Source organism: Ovis aries, chromosome 25, assembly GCF_016772045.2.
Source record: "Ovis aries strain OAR_USU_Benz2616 breed Rambouillet chromosome 25, ARS-UI_Ramb_v3.0, whole genome shotgun sequence".
NCBI classification, from domain to species: domain Eukaryota; kingdom Metazoa; phylum Chordata; class Mammalia; order Artiodactyla; family Bovidae; genus Ovis; species Ovis aries.
The window spans coordinates 8,139,782-8,162,106 of record NC_056078.1 but is presented as its reverse complement, the minus strand read 5'-3'; the positions used below and the strand labels follow the sequence as shown (position 1 = coordinate 8,162,106).

At 45.6% G+C, this 22,325-nt stretch overlaps 1 protein-coding gene across 1 annotated transcript in view; it reads left to right on the top strand.

The window, feature by feature from the left end:
- Positions 1-6,595: 6,595 nt before the first annotated feature.
- The window catches only part of NID1 (nidogen 1), a 99,376-nt gene continuing 83,646 nt past the window's right edge, over positions 6,596-22,325 (top strand). The window contains exon 1 of the mRNA XM_012105605.4: positions 6,596-6,949. Within this exon, the coding sequence (XP_011960995.3) occupies positions 6,725-6,949 (225 nt within the window). The 5' untranslated portion in view covers positions 6,596-6,724. The remainder of the gene's footprint in view (positions 6,950-22,325) is intronic.

Below are 22,325 nucleotides of genomic sequence, written 5' to 3'. Positions count from 1 at the left end.
CAAGCTCTTGGAGACTGGTCCAGGATCTGCGAAAAGTCAATGAGGCCATCGCATCGACATTCCCAGTAGTCCCTGACCCTTACCCCCTTCTGTCCACCATACCCCCAACTGCAACCCGCTTCACCATATTAGATCTCAAAGATGCCTTTTTCACCAGCCCTCTCCATGCCCTCTCCCAACCCTTTTTCGCCTTCAGCAGGAAAGACCCCGAGACTCACATTTCCCAACAACTAACATGGACAGTTCTCCCCCAGGAGTTCAGAGACAGTCCTCACTTTTTTGGACAAGCTTTACAAAAAGACCTACAGACACTCGACCTAGCCCTGAGTCATCTCCTCCAATACATAGATGACCTCCTCCTTTGTAGCCCAACCTGAAAACTCTGCCTCCAACATACTGCTAAACTCCCTGGGGCCCTGGGATCCTGGGGTTATTGAGTATCCCAATCTAAGGCCCAAATAGCCCAGACAAACGTCACCTACCTGGGGCTCTCCATATCCTATCAACAAAAAACTATTCCCCCAGACAGAATCCAGGCCTTAATTAACTGTCCACTTCCAAAAACGAAAAGGGAGTGCCTGTCTATCCTCAGCCTCCTAAACTTTTCCATATCTGGATCCCTAACTTCTCCCTCATTACAAAGCCGCTCTATGAGGCAACTAAAGGATGTCTGGATGAGCTCCTCTTTAACCCCTCCTCGCTGGCCAATCCTCTTCACCAGCTCATCCAGAGTCTCCTCCGAGTGCCAACTCTCCACCTGCCAGATCACACCAGACCATTCTTTCTCTTTGCCCATTCCAACCAAGGACAGGCCCTGGGACTTCTGTGTCAGCAGGCCAGAGACACCTGGGCTCCCATAGCCTATCTATCAAAATAGCTTGACATGGTGACCAAGGGGTGGCCTCCCTGCCTGCAGGCCATGGCTGCTATCGCAGCCCTCGTACCTGAAGCAAATAAACTCTCTAGGCATGCACCTTTACCAGTCTGTTCTCCACACACCTTCCAAGACTTACTATCACATAGGGCTTTCCTCTCCCTTCCCCCTTCCAGGGTACAGGTCCTACATGCCTTTCTCCTCGATCCTCAGTTCTCATTCTCCCCCTGCTTTCCCGTTAACCCTGCCAGCTTGTTACCCACATCCTCTACAACAGACCCCTTTCTACATAGCTGCAGCCTAACAGTAGATCTTACCCGAAACTCTTTCCAACATTTAACAGATCAGCCCATCCTAGACCCAGACACCCCACACTGGTTCGTTGAAGGCAGCTCTCAAAAATCCCCACTCTTTGCAGCAGGATATGCCATCATCCAGGGGGACCTTCGTCACAATCACAAAGGCAACTGAAGCCTCACATCTGCCACCTCACACCACCTCCCAACAGGCAGAACTGATAGCTCTCACCAGAGCTTTAACTCTGGCTAAAAATCTAAGGGTTAACATCCACACAGACTCCAAATATGCCTGTAACATACTTCACTCAAACATCCTAATATGGAGAGAAAGAGGTTTCCTAACCCAAATGGGATCCCCCATTATTAATTCAGACTTGATCCACAAACTTCTAGAGGCAGCACTGTTACCAAACAAAGCCGCCATCCTCCACTGTAGGGGACATCAAAAGGGAAGTCTCCTATCAGCCTACAACAATGCTGCAGACCAGAAGGCAAAGGAGATAGCCCTGTCCCATCCTTCCCTCCAGTCTCCTGTCATCTTAGCTCTGACTCCTCCAGACCCTCCCACCACTAGAGAAATCCTCTCTTATCTACACTCACTTTTTCATTCCTCATCCAAGACACTCCAACAGTTCCTCCATAACCACTTCCCCATATCCAACGCTGACCAACAATATTTAGATCACCTTACCCGCTCCTGTCAAACATGTCAACGTACTAACCCCAATCCAACCTTAAACCGACATCCTTTCCAACCCATCAAATGGGAGGCAGCCTCCCAGCACAGGATTGACAGATAGACTTTACTCTTATGTCCCCGGTCCGGAGAGTCAGATACCTCCTGGTCCTTGCGGACACCTTTTTGGGATGGGTAGAAGCATTTCCCACTACAAACAAAAGAGCCCACACCGTGGCCCAACAGAATAGGCGAGCCCTGGACCTTCTCACCACAGAAAAGGGAGGGACCTGCCTTTTCCTAGGAGAGGACTGCTGCTATTTTGTTAATGAAATGGACATAGTCCAGGGCAGAGACAAAGAACTTAAGAGACGGAATTGAACGCTGCAGAAAAGAGTTACAAAACCTTTACAGTCCCCAAAACCTGTTCCAACAGGTCCTCCCTTGGTTGCTCCCTTTCCTGGGACCACTGGTACTTATCATTCTATTCCTCCTATTTGGACCCTGTCTCTTCAATCTCTTTCAAAGGTTTCTCCAAAAACAGATTCGGGCCATCTCTCAAGATCAGGTCAAGACCATTCTTCTTCTTGAGAGCCTCACCCCAAGCTCAGAAAAAGGAGACCCTGGGCCTTAGGACGATCCTTCGTTCCAGACCCAAAATCGTTGCCCTTATCAAGCAGGAAGTAGCCAGAGAGATACAGCGCCCTTTTCCCCATTTTTTTATGATTTCAGGGTCTAGAATGAAAGAGTCTTTTGGGCCTATAAAAGAAAACAAGTTTCAAAGGCCCTTGCTGAATCATCTAACTTCAGAGAAAACAAAACAGAACTTTAGGTCCCACCCTGATGTTCCAGGCCAGTTGCATCTGAGACTTACCCCCTGTCCGGAAACCTTCCACCCCCTACACCTGTCCAGAAGACTTATCACCCCCTGCCCAACTACAAATGCCATCTCAACTAAAGTGAAGTGACATTGCTCAGTCGTGCCCAACTCTTTGCGACCCCGTGGACTGTAGTTTACAAGGCTCCTCAGTCCATGGAATTTTCCAGGCAAGAGTCCTGGAGTGGGTTGCCATTTCCTTCTCCAGGGGATCTTTTCGACCCAGGGATCGAACCCAGGTCTCCCCCATTGCGGGTAGACGCTTTACTGTTTGAGCCACCAAACATCCCGCCTGATTAATGTTTCCCTTATCACTTACACAAACTTCCCTGTAAATATGGAGCCTCCCTGATCCCTCTGTGCTCTCAGCCTGGTCCTTAGGCCCACTGTCGCCCCTCCTTGCCTGAATAAAAGTAACCTACTTCTGTTGAGGTCATCTTTCCTCTTTCTGCCTCGGCCCGAACTATACCTTACAGGGCGCATTAACTTTTGCAGATCTCATTTCCCCTACATCTACTATAAAACTACTAGCTTGTGCAGTTGTTTTTAGTATTAAATCTGATGCTCTATAAAGCATCTAGCAAAAGCAGGCGTTCAACGAGGGGTGTCTGCTGTTGCTTTCTATCTTTCAAAGAAAGATAGAAACATCCCACGGTGTTAAAGATGTGTCTGTCTTTCCCAACAGACTATGAGCTGCTTGCAAAAGGGATTATGAGTTAACAGTCTTTGTATTTAGAATTCCTAGTGCAGTGTCTGACTCCAAGTGGATTCTTAGTAATTGTGGAAATAATAAGAATCATGAAAAACACATTTAGATAATGATGGCTTAATATTAACTGATTACTTCCTTTATGCTCCAGTTTGGTGCTAGGAGCATTTTGTGGATCATCTTGAGTAATTCTCATAACAATTCTTTGATTGTAGGTATGAACATTCCATGCAAATGAGTAGGATATAGAAACCTGCCCAAGTTAACAGGGATAGTAAATGGCAGAGCCCAGGCCTCAGCCAGACTGGACTCCAAGCTACCCTGACCTGGCAGAGTGGAGAGTGGCTCTTGCTTCTGTATTACCGAAGGAGATTTCCATGGACCAATGGGAGTTTCAGAAGCTGTCTGAGTACTAAAAAGGCAGAGAATTCAGGAGAAGGGGTGAGATCATTCCAGAGGCAGGCTGCGGCTTCAGAGCCGGTAGTGATGTGAGATAAAAGGTGTGGGGAGGTTTGGAAGGGGAAAATCTGAAGGGCAGGCTGGATGAGGCTGGCTGGGCACACACTGGGAAATTTGAGGCCGTTCAGGTGAGCACAGGGGAATACGAGTCTCCTGGAGACCAAAAGCACAGAAATGGGTGGTGCAGCCACTATGGATAGCATGGGATAGAGTCAGAGGGCTTCCGGGGCAGGACAGAGGCTCCGGGGCACTGCATTTCTGGGAGGGAATTGAAGGAAAGCCACTGAATTTGGGAACAGATTGCAGGCTGTGTTAATCACTCTTTAGCATCAAGGGAAACAATTGTGGCAATAATGGCTCCACTTAACCTTGTGGTTAAGGGGTCCCTGGAGTCGGACCACCCTGGGTCCCCATACAGGGTGTAACTTTGGCAAAGTGATTTAAGCCTCTCTGGCTCTCTCTGTCCGTCTTCTGTATGTGGGGGTGGTTCTGTCTCCTTAGGTTATTGTGATTGCAAAACAAGGGTGTATTTCATTGACCTTCCTTGTAGTTTCTACTGGTTCAGGACTCATGTTCCCTAAATATCTAAATATGATACAGAATCCGCTGTTTATTGGGAGAATTCTCCCAGACTGGGTCCCAGGTCCTTAATTTTAGCTGGCAACAGGGCTGGGGGTGGGCGGGGGAGAAGGGAAGGATTGATACCATGTTGACCTCTCCAGGTCAACAAGTCTAACATCAAACAAATGGAACTCCCAAAGTCCCAGCTCCCATCCCTTCAAAAGGCAGCAGAGGTTTTGCAATGCTCGGGAGAAATATCAATAACCTCAGATATGCAGATAACACCACCCTTATGGCAGAAAGTGAAGAGGGACTAAAAAGCCTCTTGATGAAAGTGAAAGAGGAGAGTGAAAAAGTTGGCTTAAAGCTCAACATTCAGAAAACGAAGATCATGGCATCCGGTCTCATCACTTCATGGGAAATAGATGGGGAAACAGTGGAAACAGTGTCAGACTTTATTTGGGGACTCCAAAATCACTGCAGATGGTGACTGCAGCCATGAAATTAAAAGACACTTACTCCTTGGAAGGAAAGTTATGCCCAACCTAGATAGCATATTCAAAAGCAGAGACATTACTTTGCCGACTAAGGTCCGTCTAGTCAAGGCTATGGTTTTTCCTGTGGTCATGTATGGATGTGAGAGTTGGACTGTGAAGAAGGCTGAGCGCTGAAGAATTGATGCTTTTGAACTGTGGTGTTGGAGAAGACTCTTGAGAGTCCCTTGGACTGCAAGGAGATCCAACCAGTCCATTCTGAAGGAGATCAGCCCTGGGATTTCTTTGGAAGGAATGATGCTAAAGCTGAAACTCCAGTACTCTGGCCACCTCATGCGAAGAGTTGACTCTTTGGAAAAGACTCTCATGCTGGGAGGGATTGGGGGCAGGAGGAGAAGGGGACGACAGAGGATGAGATGGCTGGATGGCATCACGGACTCGATGGACGTGAATCTGAATGAACTCTGAGAGTTGGTGATGGACAGGAAGGCCTGGCGTGCTGTGATTCATGGGGTCGCAAAGAGTCGGACACGACTGAGCGACTGAACTGAACTGAGGCTCAAAACTTTCCACTCAATTTAAATGTTTCTCCCCTCTCCCTTCTCATATCAAATTTATAATCAGGTTTTATTCCTTCTTTCATTGTAATGCCTTTTAGATTCATTTTTACTTCAACTTCCACTTTTTTTTTCCTCATCCTTTTTTTATTTTTCCTGTCAATGATCCTTGGATGACCCCTGCGTCTCTTCTTTCAACCCAGGGCCAAATTAATGATCAAGGGATTATTTAGGATACAGTTTACACCGTTTATCTCCCTTTGTCAAAAACTCTAAATAGTTCTGTGGATGTTAGAGAGAGTTCAAATTCCTAGCTGTGGTATTAAAGGTTTTACTAGGAATAAGATTCCTTTCCTGGGGGAACGGCATCAACTCCAGCTTCTAGAAAGTTCCTTCTCCAGCCCCCTGGGTGAAATTTTATCCTTTCTGGAAAACCTGATTTGATTTCCATATCCCCAGAGACGCTGTCCTTGACCAGTTATTCCAGTCCTGATGTCCTTTATCACTTGGGGGCCTTAGCCTGCCTAACTCTGAATGACGTTCTGCACCCATGACTTTGACTCTGGAGGTTGGACAGGATTTTTGGCCCAACTTTCCATTACGAAGCACAGGATCCCACACTCAGTGTTAAGTTGAAAGAATGGATGTTTGAGTCAATGGCCGTGGTCCTGGCCGGATCCCTTCTTGTTAATCCTCAGTACTCCCTCTTCCTACCAGTCTGACCATGTCAGTCCGACCTCCGGACGCCACCAAACAGCTTTGGGGTGGACTGTGTCCGAATGCGGGGCAGTTCCACGTCGCCGGATCCAAACGACTTAGCCTTGGGCCAAGGACAGTGGTGCAGAGCCCGGCACTCTGTTCCTAGCTCCCGGAGGGGCCGTTCGGTGGGAACTGGGTTGGTTTTGGGAATCGCGGCCTCTAGCGCCCATTACTCGGCGGGGAACGAGGGCGACCGGACCCGAACTGCTGGGGGATTCGGTGTCGCCCCTCGCCCTCCCCCTCACGGCCATTGGGCAGCCTCCGCGGCCGGGGCGGGGCGGGGCGGGGCCCTCTCCATCTCCCCTCGGCTCCCCTCGGCTCCCCTCCCCTATTTCCCGGTGTGGGAACCTCGCGAGGCGGGACGCGCCGAGGGGCTGCCGAGGGGCGTCCGGTTACACCTCCGCCTTCCTCACCCTCCGGCCGCAGAGCTCCTCGGTGTGCGGGACGGCGCTCGGGAACATGTTGGCCACGGTCCGCCGGAGCGGAGCTGCGTGGACGCGGGCGCTGCTGCTGCAGCTGCTGTTAGCGGGGCCTGGGGGCTGCTTGAGCCGCCAGGAGCTCTTTCCTTTCGGCCCCGAACATGGGGACCTGGAGCTGGAGGCCGGGGACGACCTGGTCTCTCCAGCCCTGGAGCTGAGCACTGCGCTCCACTTCTTCGACAGATCCGACATCGACTCGGTCTACGTGAGTGCGACCCCGGGCGGGAGGTGGGGGCGCGTGGGCGAGAGGCCGCGAGGGGCTGAGGCGGCGTCTGGAGGAAGGCCCGGGCGGGCCGGGGCCGCCCGCGGAGCCGGACGGACCGGGGCGTCGTGGGCGGGCACGCGCACCCGGTGGTCGCCGGGGCCGGGGTGCGGCGCTCCGTCTCCAAGCCCCAGGGGGCTCCCGCCTCCGCCCGGCCAGCCGACGCCTCCGCGCCGCCTGGTCACGATCGCTCGAGGAGGGTCACTGGGTTCTGGGGAGCTCGCCCCGTCTGCGCCGCCTCGCGAGCGCACTGCCAGGCTCCAGGACTCTGTGACCCGGGACCCCGGGACCCCGGGACCCCGGGACCCGGGCGGAGTTTCCTCTCCCGCGGCAGTGGGCCGGGAAGTCTGTCCGCGTCGCGCCATTGTCCCCTGCTTTTGGGGGACAGGACCCGGTCCGCTTGGGACCAGGCGCCGGACGAAGGCCAGAGCTGGGTAGCAGCTGGCTCGCGGGCCCCGGGACTCCTGTAGGTGCCGGGGCAGATAAAGACCGCCAAGCCCAGCTCTCGGCCCGGGGAATGCAGTCGACAGCCCCTGCATTTGTGTGTGCGGACTCCGGATACGTCTTGGCAATGATTCTGCTCTGTGTCCAGAGTTCAGGGCTGGGAAAGCAGAGCGCCCCGGTGATCCAATTTCCTGTAGCCAACCATTGTCACCGTGGGGGGTGGGGAGCCAGATGGGGAGAGGGACAGGGAGGGACCTTTCGCTCTCTGGACCCTTCTCCGGACTGGCTGGGCGCGGGGACGCTGTCAACTTGGGAAAGTACTTTCGTGCCGCCTCCTGTCGCTGCCGCGCACCATGTGGATTTCATATAAAGCTGTGTGCATTCCAGAAGAGGGGCGGGGGAACAACTCCAACAGCGGCTGGAGCCTGTCCTGCCCCTGACATGGCTCTGCTGGTCTGATCTCGGCAAACTGCGCCCAGGACAACACCCACGTGGAGCTTGTCGGCTTTGCAGAAAAAGAATGAGTCCTTGAATTCTCCACCCATAGAGAGTGTCCCCTTGCTATCCCCACCGCCCTGACCTCCTTAGGCAGTGTGCTGTAGCCTAGAAAACTCCCTCTTAGGTTTTTAAATGTGCAAGATAAAAATCCACAGGATTGCCAAGGAAATAAATTCTGTTGAAATAAGAGTTAAAATATTTAAAAAAAATTGTTTGAAGTAAGATATGTCACTAAAAAAAAAGAATTATATTAAATAACAAGGTGAAGCAGTGGCTGCAGTGTATGGTCAGCTAATGACTGAACTTTCAAGGTCATGGGACTGTAAACAGTATTCAGAGACACCTACTATACACCTACACCTCAGTTCAGTCGCTTAGTCGTGTCGGACTCTCCCAGTCCATCACCAACTCCCGGAGTTCACTCAGACTCACGTCCATGGAGTCCTACACCTACTATAATGACTGTATAGTGATAGGAGCATATGTGTGACTTCTGTTAGTGGCATAGTCATTAAGCGTTAATAGAGTTGTTGCCTACACTTAACAATGGAAGGAAATGCTAAATTTGGGTTATGAGCTACTGAAAATTAAGTTTATTTTTCTAAGTTAACAGACCCATGAATTCTATGGGGGGCAGGTAGTCATTGGATCCTAAGTTCAGAACCTCCATGTTAAATTCGGGCTCTTCTCCTCTCCTTTACTTGTGGCATCAGACTAAACACATTACATTCTACAGACCTAGAAAATCTATTGTTGAAAAGTGACTCCTGTCAATCCACACCTTCTGAGCCTCTTTGTTTATAAAAATGTTTATATATTTGGCTGCACCGGGTCTTGATTGTGGCGTGCAGAGTCTTTAGTTGCAGCCTGAGTATCTTTTTTTTTTTCTTTTTAAGTTGCGGCTTTGGAACCCTTAGTTGTGGCATATGGGATCTATTCTCTGACCAGGGATTGAACCCTAGCTCTCTGCATTGGGAGCATGGAGTATTAGCCCCTGGACCACCAGGGAAGTCCCCTGAGCCTATTTGGGGTTTTAATCTACATATCAAGGAGAAAGACTCCCAGAGCTCTCTTCACATCTTAACTTCTGTGCTGCAGGTTCAGTTCCCAGGAAGGACTCTGAGATAGAGATTTTAAGTGAAAGCGTTAGTCACTTAGTCATGTTGGACTCTTTGCAACCCCATGGACTGTAGCTGGCCAGGCTCCTCTGTCCGTGGGACTCTCCAGGAAGAATATTGGAGTGGGTTGCCAGTCCCTTCTCCAGGGGATCTTCCCGACCCCGGGATCAAACCCAGGTCTCCCAAATTGCATGCAGATTCTTTACTGTCTGAGCCACCAGGGAAGCCCTGAGATAGAGATTAGCAGGCAGGTTATTTCATTAGGGGGAGCTCCTCAGATCCACCCCTGTGGAAGGGAGGGCAGTGAAGTAGCTGAGCTGCAATGAAGGTCAGCAAGATGCCTGCCACCCCTCTGGGAGCTCTTGAGGTGGGATAAGACTTTCAAAGCTCTCTCAAGTCTCCTGAGAAGGTGATCAATGATTAGATTAGGGCTGACCTGGACAGAGTTATGACCCTTGGGTGAGGCAGTTTTTTCCATGGAAACAACAGGCAGTGTCAAAGAGGAGGGCTGTGGGCTGCATTCCCGGGAGCTGAAGGGGGATCTGGTGCCATGTCAGCGTCCACCACTATCTGTTGTGTAGATCCTCTTTAGCTGGTGGAAACCCTTACAGGGCTCTGAATGAAAAAGCGAATTGACAGGGAGTGTGAGTATGAACTAGATGGTCTGTACTGTTCTGGGCACTAGATTAGGAAAAAGAAAAGAAGGCCATTGAAATGGAAAACAGTTGCTGGGTGAGTATATCTACATGTGTCAGGGTCTAGCTAGTCTTACATTATTTAATCCTCACAGCAACTTGCCCCTCTTTTTTCAGATGAAGAAATACTCAAGGCCATAGCATCAATTAAAAATGCCCAAGCTAGGATATCAGCCCAAGTCTATGTCTGACTCATAATGCATTCAACATCAACCCTAAAACATGCCATGGACCAAAGGGATTGCTATGAATTAGAGTAGTGAGGGAAGATTTTACAGAGGAGATTACACTTAAGATTTTTTAAAATTTAAATTTATTTATTTTAATTGGAGGCTAATTACTTTACAAGATTGTATTGGTTTTGCCATACATCAACATGAATCCACCGCGGGTGTACACATGTTCCCCATCCTGAACCCCCCTCCCTCCTCCCTCCCTGTACCATCCCTCTGGGTCATCCCAGTGCACCAGCCCCAAGCATCCTGTATCCTGCATCAAACCTGGACTGGCGATTCGTTTCTTTCTTTTTTTTTTTTTTACTTTATTTTACTTTACAATACTGTATTGGTTTTTCCATACATTGACATGAATCCGCCACAGGTGTACATGAGTTCCCAAACATGAACCCCCCTCCTGCCTCCCACCCCATATCATCTCTCTGGATCATCCCTGTGCACCAGCCCCAAGCATCCTGTATCCTGCATCGAACATAGACTGGCGATTCGTTTCTTACGTGATAGTATACATGTTTCAACGCCATTCTCCCAAATCATCCCACCCTCTCCCTCTCCCAGAGTCCAAAAGATGGTTCTATACATCTGTGTCTCTTTTGCTGTCTCGCATACAGGGTTATCATTACCATCTTTCTAAATTCCATATATATATGTGTTAGTATACTGTATTGGTGTTTTTCTTTCTGGCTTACTTCACTCAGTATAATCGGCTCCAGTTTCATCCACCTCATTAGAACTGATTCAGATGTATTCTTTGTAATGGCTGAGTAATACTCCATTGTGTATATGTACCACAGGTTTCTTATCCATTCATCTGCTGATGGACATCTAGGTTGCTTCCACGTCCTGGTATTACAAACAGTGCTGTGATGAACATTGGGGTACATGTGTCTCTTTCAATTCTGGTTTCCTCAGTGTGTATGCCCTGCAGTGGGATTGCTGGGTCACAAGGCAGTTCTATTTCCAGCTTTTTAAGGAATCTCCACACTGTTCTCCATAGTGGCTGTACTAGTTTGCATTCCCACCAACAGTGTAAGAGGGTTCCCTTTTCTCCACACCCTCTCCAGCATTTATTGCTTGTAGCCATTCTGACTGGTGTGAAATGGTACCTCATTGTGGTTTTGATTTGCATTTCTCTGATAATGAGTGATGTTGAGCATCTTTTCATGTGTTTGTTAGCCATCTGTATGTCTTCTTTGGAGAAATGTCTATTTCGTTCTTTGGCCCAATTTTTGATTGGGTTGCTTATTTTTCTGGAATTGAGCTGCAGGAGTTGCTTGTATATTTTTGAGATTAGTTGCTTGTCAGTTGCTTCATTTGCTATTATTTTCTCCCATTATGAAGGCTATCTTTTCACCTTGCTTATAGTTTCCTTTGTTGTGCAGAAGCTTTTAATTTTAATTAGGTCCCATTTGTTTATTTTTGCTTTTATTTCCAGTAATCTGGGAGGTGGGTCATAGAGGATCCTGCTGTGGTTTATGTCGGAGAGTGTTTTGCCTATGTTCTCCTCTAGAAGTTTTATAGTTTCTGGTCTTACATTTAGATCTTTAATCCATTTTGAGTTTATTTTTGTGTATGGTGTTAGAAAATGTTCTAGTTTCATTCTTTTGCAAGTGGCTGACCAGTTTTCCCAGCACCACTTGTTAAAGAGATTGTCTTTAATCCATTGTATATTCTTGCCTCCTTTGTCGAAGATAAGGTATCCATAGGTGCGTGGATTTATCTCTGGGCTTTCTATTTTGTTCCATTGATCTATATTTCTGTCTTTGTGCCAGTACCATACTGTCTTGATGACTGTGGCTTTGTAGTAGAGCCTGAAGTCAGGCAGGTTGATTCCTCCAGTTCCATTCTTCTTTCTTAAGATTGCTTTGGCTATTCGAGGTTTTTTGTATTTCCATACAAATTGTGAAATTATTTGTTCTAGCTCTGTGAAATACCATTGGTAGCTTGATAGGGCTTGCATTGAATGTATAGATTGCTTTGGGTAGTATTCTCATTTTCACTATATTGATTCTTCCAATCCATGAACATGGTATATTTCTCTATCTATTAGTGTCCTCTTTGATTTCTTTCACCAGTGTTTTATAGTTTTCTATATATAGGTCTTTAGTTTCTTTAGGTAGATATATTCCTAAGTATTTTATTCTTTCTGTTGCAATGGTGAATGGAATTGTTTCCTTAATTTCTTTTTCTATTTTCTCATTATTAGTGTATAGGAATGCAAGGGATTTCTGTGTGTTGATTTTATATCCTGCCACTTTACTATATTCATTGATTAGCTCTAGTAATTTTCTGGTGGAGTCTTTAGAGTTTTCTATGTAGAGGATCATGTCATCTGCAAACAGTGAGAGTTTTACTTCTTCTTTTCCAATTTGGATTCCTTTTATTTCTCTTTCTGCTCTGATTGCTGTGGCCAAAACTTCTAAAACTATGTTGAATGGTAGTGGTGAAAGTGGGCACCCTTGTCTTGTTCCTGACTTTAGGGGAAATGCTTTTACATTTAAGATTTGAAAGACAGGTACAATTTCATTAGATGGAGGCAGAAATGGAGAGGCCAGAAATAGAAGATACTGCTGGGGCAAGTGCATGATGGTGGAACAAGCTTGGCAGGTGCTGGGAAAGTGAGGAATATGACCCCACTGGAGCAGAGTGTTTTTGTTGGAATAGGAGGATTCTTCCTGGGATAGGCAGGTGAGGGTCAGAAAATAAATGTATCAGCCAGCTCTTGCTGTGTAACAAACAACCACAAAACCTCAGTGGCATGTAACAATAAGCATCTGTTGCTCATGTGTCTGGAATTAGTAGATGGTGGGTTCATATAGGGTGGCTTCAGCAGGAGCAACTGGGATGATCTGGTTCTACTCTAGGCAGGGAGGTGGGAAGTGTCTATCATTTATCATAGCTGTTTTGCCTAACATGGTAGCCATTTAGCTATGTATAGCTATTTTAAATTAAATTAATTAGAATGAAATAATATTAAAATTTCAGCTTTTGAATCACAATAGCTGACATTGCTGCTGTTGAATGTATACATTACTACTTTATTCTATTAGATGGTGATGTTTCAGAGGGCCAGCATGTTCTTTTTTCATGGGGATGTCAAAAATGTAAGAGAGTAAGCGGAAATGCATAGTGCTTTTTCAAGTCTTCTCTTTTGGTCACGTTTCCTAACATCTCACAGACTAAAGCAAGTCTCATGACTGAGCCATGGTGGGGCGAGTGGCCATCTTGGTTGCCCAGCTTGCTCTTGTGGGCCGTTGCATGATAAGATCTATTTCTCCGTGTGGAAAAACCTCATATTTTTGAAGTGGCAGTCCTGGTGATGAAGCCAGTCATTCTTTGGACCCTATCCTGAATAATGAGTGGGGAGTGGGCCAGTCTGTAAATCTGCTTAGCCAGCTCGCTGAGCCAACGAGCATATTCCATGAGCTCTGCTGCCTTGGCCAATGCTGTGAACTCCCCCAGGCAAGAGTTCTTCAAAAACTCGATGCAGTTGTACAGAACAGTCAAGACATTTGCTGCTTTTGTTTGGAATCTTATTACCTCGATTTACTAAGGCTGGTTATCTCATGCTGACTGAAAGCTCTAATTGCCTGTAGGCCAATAGAAGAAATTCTGGAATGTGATTCAATTGCATATGATATTCTTTATGTCTTGATTCATACACATGGTGAAATGAATTAGTTATTATTTAATATGTTCAGTTGGTGTGGGAAATAAAATTCTTCCTGTGATGGAAAAACAATAAAAGGATATCCTTGGAAGAAAAAAGATTGTATCCTGACTCTCCTGACTCATCTCCTCATCTTCCTTGTGTACGACTGTCTGTCTGTGTCTGTCTCACACACACACTGCGTCTTCCACAAATTGATTTTCATTATACCACTTACACATAGGAATCTTTCCTTAGGTAGGGTAAATTTAACTCTCCTTTTAAGGTCTTCTCACATTCTTCCAACTTTTACCCTACCTTCTATGCCAATGTAGGCTGCTCATTTTCTTCAAAACTTGCTTCATTCCCACCAGGGGATTACCAAGGGATTCTTGTGTGTTGTATGGGACTGTGCTAGGCGCTGGGGCTCTAAACCATGTGAAATGCAGCTTCTGAATATGACCAGATCCGTGCCCTCCTCAAGGAAGTCCCAGTGTCAGGAGGGAGCCACAGAGGAACAGGTGGTCCCAGTGCCCTGCACTGTGAATCGTGATGAAGGAACAACACTCAACACTTGAGGAGCTCAGAGTCTCCAGACAAGCTCCACTCAGCTGGGTTCAGTCCCTGACCCCTAGTAGGTTTGAGCTAAGTCCTTGGAGCATTGTATTGTGATCATCGCTGATCTCATCCTCTATTCTGTCTGTCCACAAACAAATGACAAAGCCCCTAAAGTTGCAGAGTATGGTGCATTTCCTTTGTTCAGTTTTCCTTTCTTTGGGGATTATAACCAAACTCTGTGGCTTCATCTGCCTGCTCCGTGGCAGCGTCTCTGGGTTGTGTTTAAAGCACTATCCTGAGGCAATGTGCTCTAAAACTGGGCTTTTTTCTCCACTGAGAGCAGAGATCGCATCTTTTTTAAAAATAAAATCCAAACCTTTCTTCTATACTTCACTCTTGGTATTAGATTTTTAAATATTTATTTTTATTTATTCATTTGACTGAGCCACATCTGAGTTTCTGCATGCAGGATCTTTAGTTGTGGCATGCAGATGCTTAGTTGCAGCATGTGGGATCTAGTTCCCTGACCAAGGGTCAAACTTGGGCCCCCTACATTGGGAGTGAGGAGTCTTAGCCACTGGACCACCAAGGAAGTCTGTGGTGTTCAATTTTTTGATGTAACTTTTGAGAAACATGTTTCACGCACAACAAACTAATGCTACTCTTTCAAAGACATCAACAAAAAGATGTCCCTTGTACATGTAATATACAGAACCATAAAATATGTCAAAATGGAAACTCCCTGCAATTTCTTAATGCACTAGGAAGTATAGCAAAGCAAAATAAAGCATCACAGACAAATCGTGTTTAGACATTCTGGCATATATAATGTTCTTAGTGTAATTGGAATGAAACTTTTCTGTATATACGCACAAAATATTTTAGAAGCAAGTAAAGTAAACAGAAGCACCAGTTCTGTAAATTACTCTTGATCATTCAGGCAAGCAAGTCTCATATAGTTCATGGTGTTTCATTGAGGCAACACTTGTGCCCACAGAACCTACTGACTCCGTGGCAGTTGCATTTGAGATCAAGACCAGCTTCATCTGCCATTTCCTTTTTTTCTATTATTTATTAAAAAAAATTTTTATTCGGGTCTAGTTCTTTTACAGCGTGGCTTTAGTTTCTACTGTACAGCAAAGTGAATTAGCTGTATGTATACATATATCTCTTTTTTTGGATTCCCTCGCGTTTAGGTCACCACAGAGCACGGAGTAGAGTTCCCTGTGCCATACAGTAGGTTCTCATTAGTTATCTGTTTATCAATAGTGTCATCGATATAGCGTCATCTGCCATTTCCTGAAGCAACATGCTGCTGCTGCTAAGTCGCTCAGTCATGTCCTACCCTGTGCAATCCCGTGGACTGCAGCCTACCAGGCTCCTCCGTCCATGGGAGTTTCCAGGCGAGAGAACATACCCACTTGGTTTTGTGGTGGTGTTAGGGTGTGGGACTACTCGTCGCGTCTTCCTTTTGTTGTGTTTGAACCGTCAGCATTTCCAGTTGGTGTCCTCATGTACCTAGGCTAAGTCACTTCAGTCGTGTCCGACTCTGTGTGACCCCATAGATGGCAGCCCACCAGGCTCCCCCATGTACCTATCAGGGCAAAATCTTTTCAAGGTTCATATTTTTAGTGTAGCATCTGCAGACCCAACCAGCAGCTGTGAACTTTGTCATTTTGCTGGTAGTTTGAACTTCCTGCTGCCACAGCAGGAAGCCCAGTGTTCATGCTCAAGAAATTAATTGCTTGCTCGTATAGCTACGGCTGATTCATGTTGATGTATGGCAGAAACCAACACAGTACTGTAAAGCAATTATCCTTCGATTAAAAATAAATAAATTAAAAACAACAAAAAAGAAATTAATTGTTTGGCTCTTCTGGTGGATTGCATTTTCAGCATGTGTTCTTGTAACTTTTGGATTGCTCTTCTGAATTGGTTTTTTAATCTTGGCCTTTCCAACCTTTTATAATTTCTCGTATATCTTGGCACTCCAATTAAGTTCTTTTTTAGCAGACTACAAGCTGATTAGATGTTTCTCTATATTCAACATGTTCCCATGACTTTTTGGGGGAGGCTAGAGTCTGGGTTTGATGGGAGTTTGCATGCAGCTCTATCCTAGTTGTGAGTGGCTTGCAGGCCATCCTGGCTCCCTGAGGTTTTGTATGCCTCTTGCCATCACTCATGGACCTGCTGCACTTACTGGCACAAAGGAAGTTTATGGTTAAGTCCAAGACCACCACCCATGGTTATGCAAGTGGCTTGCAGCACAGGGCTCTGGCTGAGAGGACAGACTGGCTAAAATCCAGCCCACAGGCCACTCACCAAGTCCTGAACCTCAGCATGGGCCTTTCCATTCAGAGAAAAAAGTGCCTGCTTCTATTTTGCCTAAAGGCCTCCTGTGGTCTAACAGTGGTCCTGGATGGGTCACAGAATACTTAAGAGAGTATTAATTTCCATCAGAAGTGAAAAGGAAATTGAGGAATCATGTTGATTAACTGATTTATGACTGAGGTCCAGTCATTTCATATATCACCCGGTTACTATTCCAGACCTCTTTTTGTTATTAAATGAAGAGGTTTGACAGGATTATCTCTAAGGTTCATTTTATCATGGATCTTTGATGTTCTCTGATCAAGTGACCAGATGTTGAATAGGTACCTTTACTCGCTCAGTTGCATCTGACTCTTTGAGACCCCGTGGACTGTAGCCCGCCAGGCTCCTCCGTCCATGAAATTTTCCAGGCAAGAATACTGGAGTGGGTTACCATTTCCTACTCCAGGGGATCTTCTTGACCCAGAGATCAAACCCGTGTCTCTTGAGTCTCCTGCATTGGCAGGTGGGTTCTTTACCACTGCACCACCCGGGAAGCTCTATTTCAGGACACTGGCTGTTTCTTATAAAATGTAGTGCAGTGTTGAAATACATTGTCTAGTCATTCAACAAATATTTAATTTGTTGCCTAACATGCCAGGACCAGTGCTAAGCTTTGGAGCTAGAGACTGAACCCAGACCAGTGTTGTTTTTGCTCTTCATAGTCTAGTGAGGAAGAAGTATCAGTAATGATACAGATCATTGACCAGTTGCCGCTGTGATAAGTGCTATGAAGAAGAAGTTCATGTATTGTGGTGAAACTGAGGTAGGTGGAGGGTCAGGAGGATCTTCTCAACCTGAAACTGAAGCCTGGAAAAAGGGGGTTAGCCATGTGAAAAAGGGAAAGGTCAGGATGGTGGCTCACTACTGAGTGTAAGACCAGGAGCAGGTAGAGAGGAAAAGCTTGGCATGTCTTTGGGATGGGATGAGAGCCAATGATGTGAGTGAGAGTGGTGGGGCAAGAACTGGAGGAGCTAAGCCAGACTTGGACACGCCAGCTCAAAGCCCTCCAAGCATTTCCCTTTGCACTTGACATCCAGCTTCTCACCACGTGTCTGCAACTTGCATGGTGCAGCGTGCTGGCTATCTGCCCTCATCCTATTGCCCTGCTCTTCTCTCATGCCAGACTGCTGCCTCAGCAGCCACTTTTTCTTCCTTGAGTGCAGCCAGCTTGTCCCACCCTGGTGCAGGCTCTTCTCTCTCCTCTGATGTCCATGTGTCTGCACCTGCCTGTCACGCAGGTGCTCACACGCAGACCCCCACGTGTGATGTTTTGTTGCATTGTCAATTTCATCCCAGCATGTACAGCCACCTAAAACTAGTTTGTTTATTTGTTCACTTGTTTGTTACTCGTCTTTTTTCACTAGACTCTGAGCCCTTTGAGGGTGGGGCAGTCTGACCTGACTTATTCACCGCTCTCTGCCTGGTACCGGGAGTAGTGTCTGGGGGACAGTAGGTGCTTTGTTATGGTTTGTTGAATGAATGAAGGAAGGAATGACTCCTAGGTATTTCTTTTTTCTATAAAGCAGTGGGATGCCATTAGAGATTCTGAGTCCATGAGTGACTTGATTTTTAAAAATTTTTATTTTATATTGGAGTATGTGTGTGTGTTAACTGCTTAGTTATGTTCAATCTTTGCGACCCTGTGGACTGTAGCCTGCCAGGTTCCTCAGTCCGTGGAATTCTCCGGCAAGAGTACTGGAGTGGGTTGCCATTTCCTTCTCCAGTATTGGAGTATAGTTGATTTACAATGTTGCGTTAGTTCCAGGTATACAGCAAAGTGATTCAATTATATATAATTACTGCATATATTTATTTTTCAAATCATTTTCCCATTTAGGTTATTATAGAATATTGAATAGACTTCCCTGTGTTATATAGTATCCTTGTTGGTTATCAACAACAATATCCTTGTTGGTTATCTGTTTTAAATATAGCAGTGTGTAATTTCAATCCCACGATCCTAATTTATCCCCATCCCCTCCTGACATGATTTATTTTTAAAAGATTTTCATTTCCTCAACAAAAAAAATGGTGTTAGAGAAAAAGGAGGGACAACTGCCTAGATTAAAAGGGTTTTAGAAACAAGTTAGTCAAATGCAAAGTGAGGACTTTGTTGAATCCTGATGGAGACAAAGTGGCCAGAAAAGACATTTTTGAGACAAACTGCTTTTCTAGAAGAGCTACATATGGAGTTATTGATGGGTGAAATAATCTGATGCCTTGGATTTCATTTAAAATACTTCAAAAGAGAAAAAAAATAATGCACATATGTGGAAAGAACAGATAAAATGAGAACTAGAGCGTGTGGATACTTTTGGTGATTCTTGTGTGTTTGAAATTTTTCCCTTGTAAGTAACTTATCATAAGAAGCTTTTAAAAAATTATGCTGCCTCCGGATAGATGATTTTGGGGGGAAGTGTGGAGGAGGAAGAGTAAAGTCCACAGCTAGAGACCTGTTGCCAGCGTACAGGGGAGGGTGTGACAGTGTCTGAACAGGGGTTGTGTGTGTAAGGAGGCTTGCTCGCGTGTTATCACATCTGAGACATGCCGCCGCCTTGTGAGGTCATTCGGGCAGGTGATAGGACCAGCCCCATATTATAGAGAGGAAAACTGACCCCTGCAGCTTGTCAAATACCTTGTCACAATACACTCAGCTAGTGCTGAGGTGGACCTTGAGCTCGGATCTTACATTCCTAGCTCCGTGGTCTTTGTGCTGTGCCACCTTGGACACTGATTTCTTCCCTTCCTTCACTGATTTATTCATTTCACAGTCTCTTATCAGCACTGTAGTGTACAGATTTGGGGGCCAGGTGTGTGTGGCTACATCAGATGATGAGTGACACCTCATATGGTTCCTGCTGTCACGGAACTCACTACTGACACACCATTCACACTGCATCACAACATACACCGCATCACAACACTCACCATTGCATTGCTTGTGAAAACAGTTGGTTCTTAGTCCTTAAGGAGCAGGCTTATTAACTCGGGTAAATTTTTTCCTTTTTATTTTATCTGGCTGTGGCACGGGGCATGTGGGGTCTTAGTTTCCCCACCAGGGGTTGGACCTGTGCCCCTGCAGTGGAAGTGCCATCTTAACTACTTGACTGCTAGGGAAGTCCCTTCAATTTTCACTCAGAAGTGTTTTCACACAGATACAAAAAAGGGGAGAAATGAGTATCATGAACACCCATAGACACATTACATAAATGTAACCATTGTTAGCATTTTCCCTATTTAATTAATTCTTTACTCATGTATCCAAAGTAAATTAAAGTCAGTATGACATTTCCTCACTAAATATTTTATATGCATTCCTAAAACAATAAGAGCATTTCCCTAACCAGCATACTTTTATCTCACTAAACAAAATCGTCTGTGTGTTAGTCACTCAGTCGTGTCCAACTCCTTGTGATCCCATAGAGTGTAGCCTTCCAGGCTTCTCTGTCTATGGAATTCTCCAGGCAAGAATACTGGAGTGAGTTGCCATTTTCTCCTCCAGGGGATCTTCCAGACCCAGGGATCAAACCCAGGTCTCCTGCATTGCAGGCAGATTCTTTACTGCCTGAGTCACCAGGGAAGCCCTAACAAAATCAATAATAACAAAAACAAAATCAACAATAATTTCCTATTTTCAGTTTAAGCCTTGTCCATATCAAATCTCTGATATCCCCAAAGCTGTCTTTATAAGCTAGAATTATTCGGATTGGGGACCAAAGAATGACAGGTGCTGCATTTGACTTTTTAGTCTCTTTTAATTTTACCGATCCTCTCCCCACTTTTGATTTATCAAGTTATTTAAGAGTCACTGCTTATTGTCCTATATAATGTCCTATTTTCTGCATTTGACTTTTTCTGTAATGTAGTCTAGCCTGTTATTGCATCTCTATAATTTCTGAAAACTGGTAATTTGGAAATATTCAGGTTAAACATTGTTTTTGTTAGAAAACATAGAATTTTACTTTAAAATTAACTTGGGGAATAGTAAGACAGTGCAAATGGGTGAAAAAAAAAACTTGCAAAAATACTGCTAAGTTTTCTTACTAGCCTGGCCTTCAGCCCCATTGGTCTCTCCCCAGAGACAATTACTATTCATGAATTTTTTCTCTCCTTGCAGAGAGATTCTCAAATGTACAAACATGTGTGTGTACACATTCCTTCTGGTTTTGTCCACTTCCTTGATTTTCTAAATAACAGCTTTATGAGATATAATTTATGTACTATAAAATTCACCCCTTTACAGTGTACAACTCAATGATTTTGTATATCCGAGGGAATTGTGCAACCATCATCATGGTCTGGTAGGCTGCCGTCTATGGGGTTGCACAGAGTTGGACCCGACTGAAGTGACTTAGCAGCAGCAGCATGGTCTAACTCTGGAGTATTTTGCTCACACCTCACCCTACTCCACGCCACCCCCACCCAAACAAACCCAGTAACCTTTAGCAATCATTCCCATCTCCCACCACCTCCCTCAGCCCCTGGAAACCACTTATCTACTGCCCGTCTCTATGGACATATCTGCTCTGGACTTTTCACATAAATAGAATCATACAACATGTGATCCTTTGTGACGGATTCCTTTCACCCTGCATAACATTTTCAAGGCTTGTCCGCTTTGTTGTACATGTCAGTTCCTGGTTCTATGACTAAATAATATTCTGTTGTTGAATTTGTCCATCCATAAGCTTATGGATATTCAGCTTGTTTCTCCTTTCTGGCTGTTAGGAATAATGCTGCTGTGAATGTCGTGTCCAGGTTTTGTGTGGACATCTGCTTTCAGGTCTCTTAGATATACCTAGGAGTGGAATTGTGTATGGATGTGAGAGTTGGACTGTGAAGAAGGCTGAGCGCCGAAGAATGGATGCTTTTGAACTGTGGTGTTGGAGAAGACTCTTGAGAGTCCCTTGGACTGCAAGGAGATCCAACCAGTCCATTCTGAAGGAGATCAGTCCTGGGTGTTCTTTGGAAAGAATGATGCTAAAGCTGAAACTCCAGTACTCTGGCCACCTCATGCGAAGAGTTGACTCATTGGAAAAGACTCTGATGCTGGGAGGGATTGTGGGCAGGAGGAGAAGGGGACGACCGAGGATGAGATGGCTGGATGGCATCACTGACTCGATGGACGTGAGTCTGAGTGAACTCCGGGAGTTGATGATGGACAGGGAGGCCTGGCATGCTGCGATTCATGGGGTTGCAAAGAGTCAGACATGACTGAGCGACTGAACTGAACTGAACTGAACTGAACTGAACTAATGGTAACTCTATGTTTAATATTTTGAGGAACTGTCAAACCAGTTTTCAAAGAAGCTGTACCATTTAACATTCCCATCAGCAACGTATGAGGGTTCCAGTTTCTCCACATCACCCTCAACACTCATTGTTATCTAACTTTATGATTTTAGCCATCCTAGTGGGTGTAATGTGGTATCTCATTGTGCTTTTGATTTGCATGTCCCTGATGCTAATGATGTTGAGCATATTTTCATGTCCTTATTGGCTGTTTGTATATCTGCTTTGGAGAAACAACTGTTCATATCCCTTGCTCATTTTTAATTGGGTTTGTATTTTCATTGATGAGCAGGTTAAACATTTAACAAGAATATTTCATGAATGAGGCTGTGCATGTCACACTGTATAACATCAGGAGGCAAATGATGTCTGCTTACCCTGTTAGCTGCTCGTGTTAAGGTGATGACAGCTTAGATCATGTCTGTTGGGTTACATTTTTCCTCTTGTGAGCAGGGA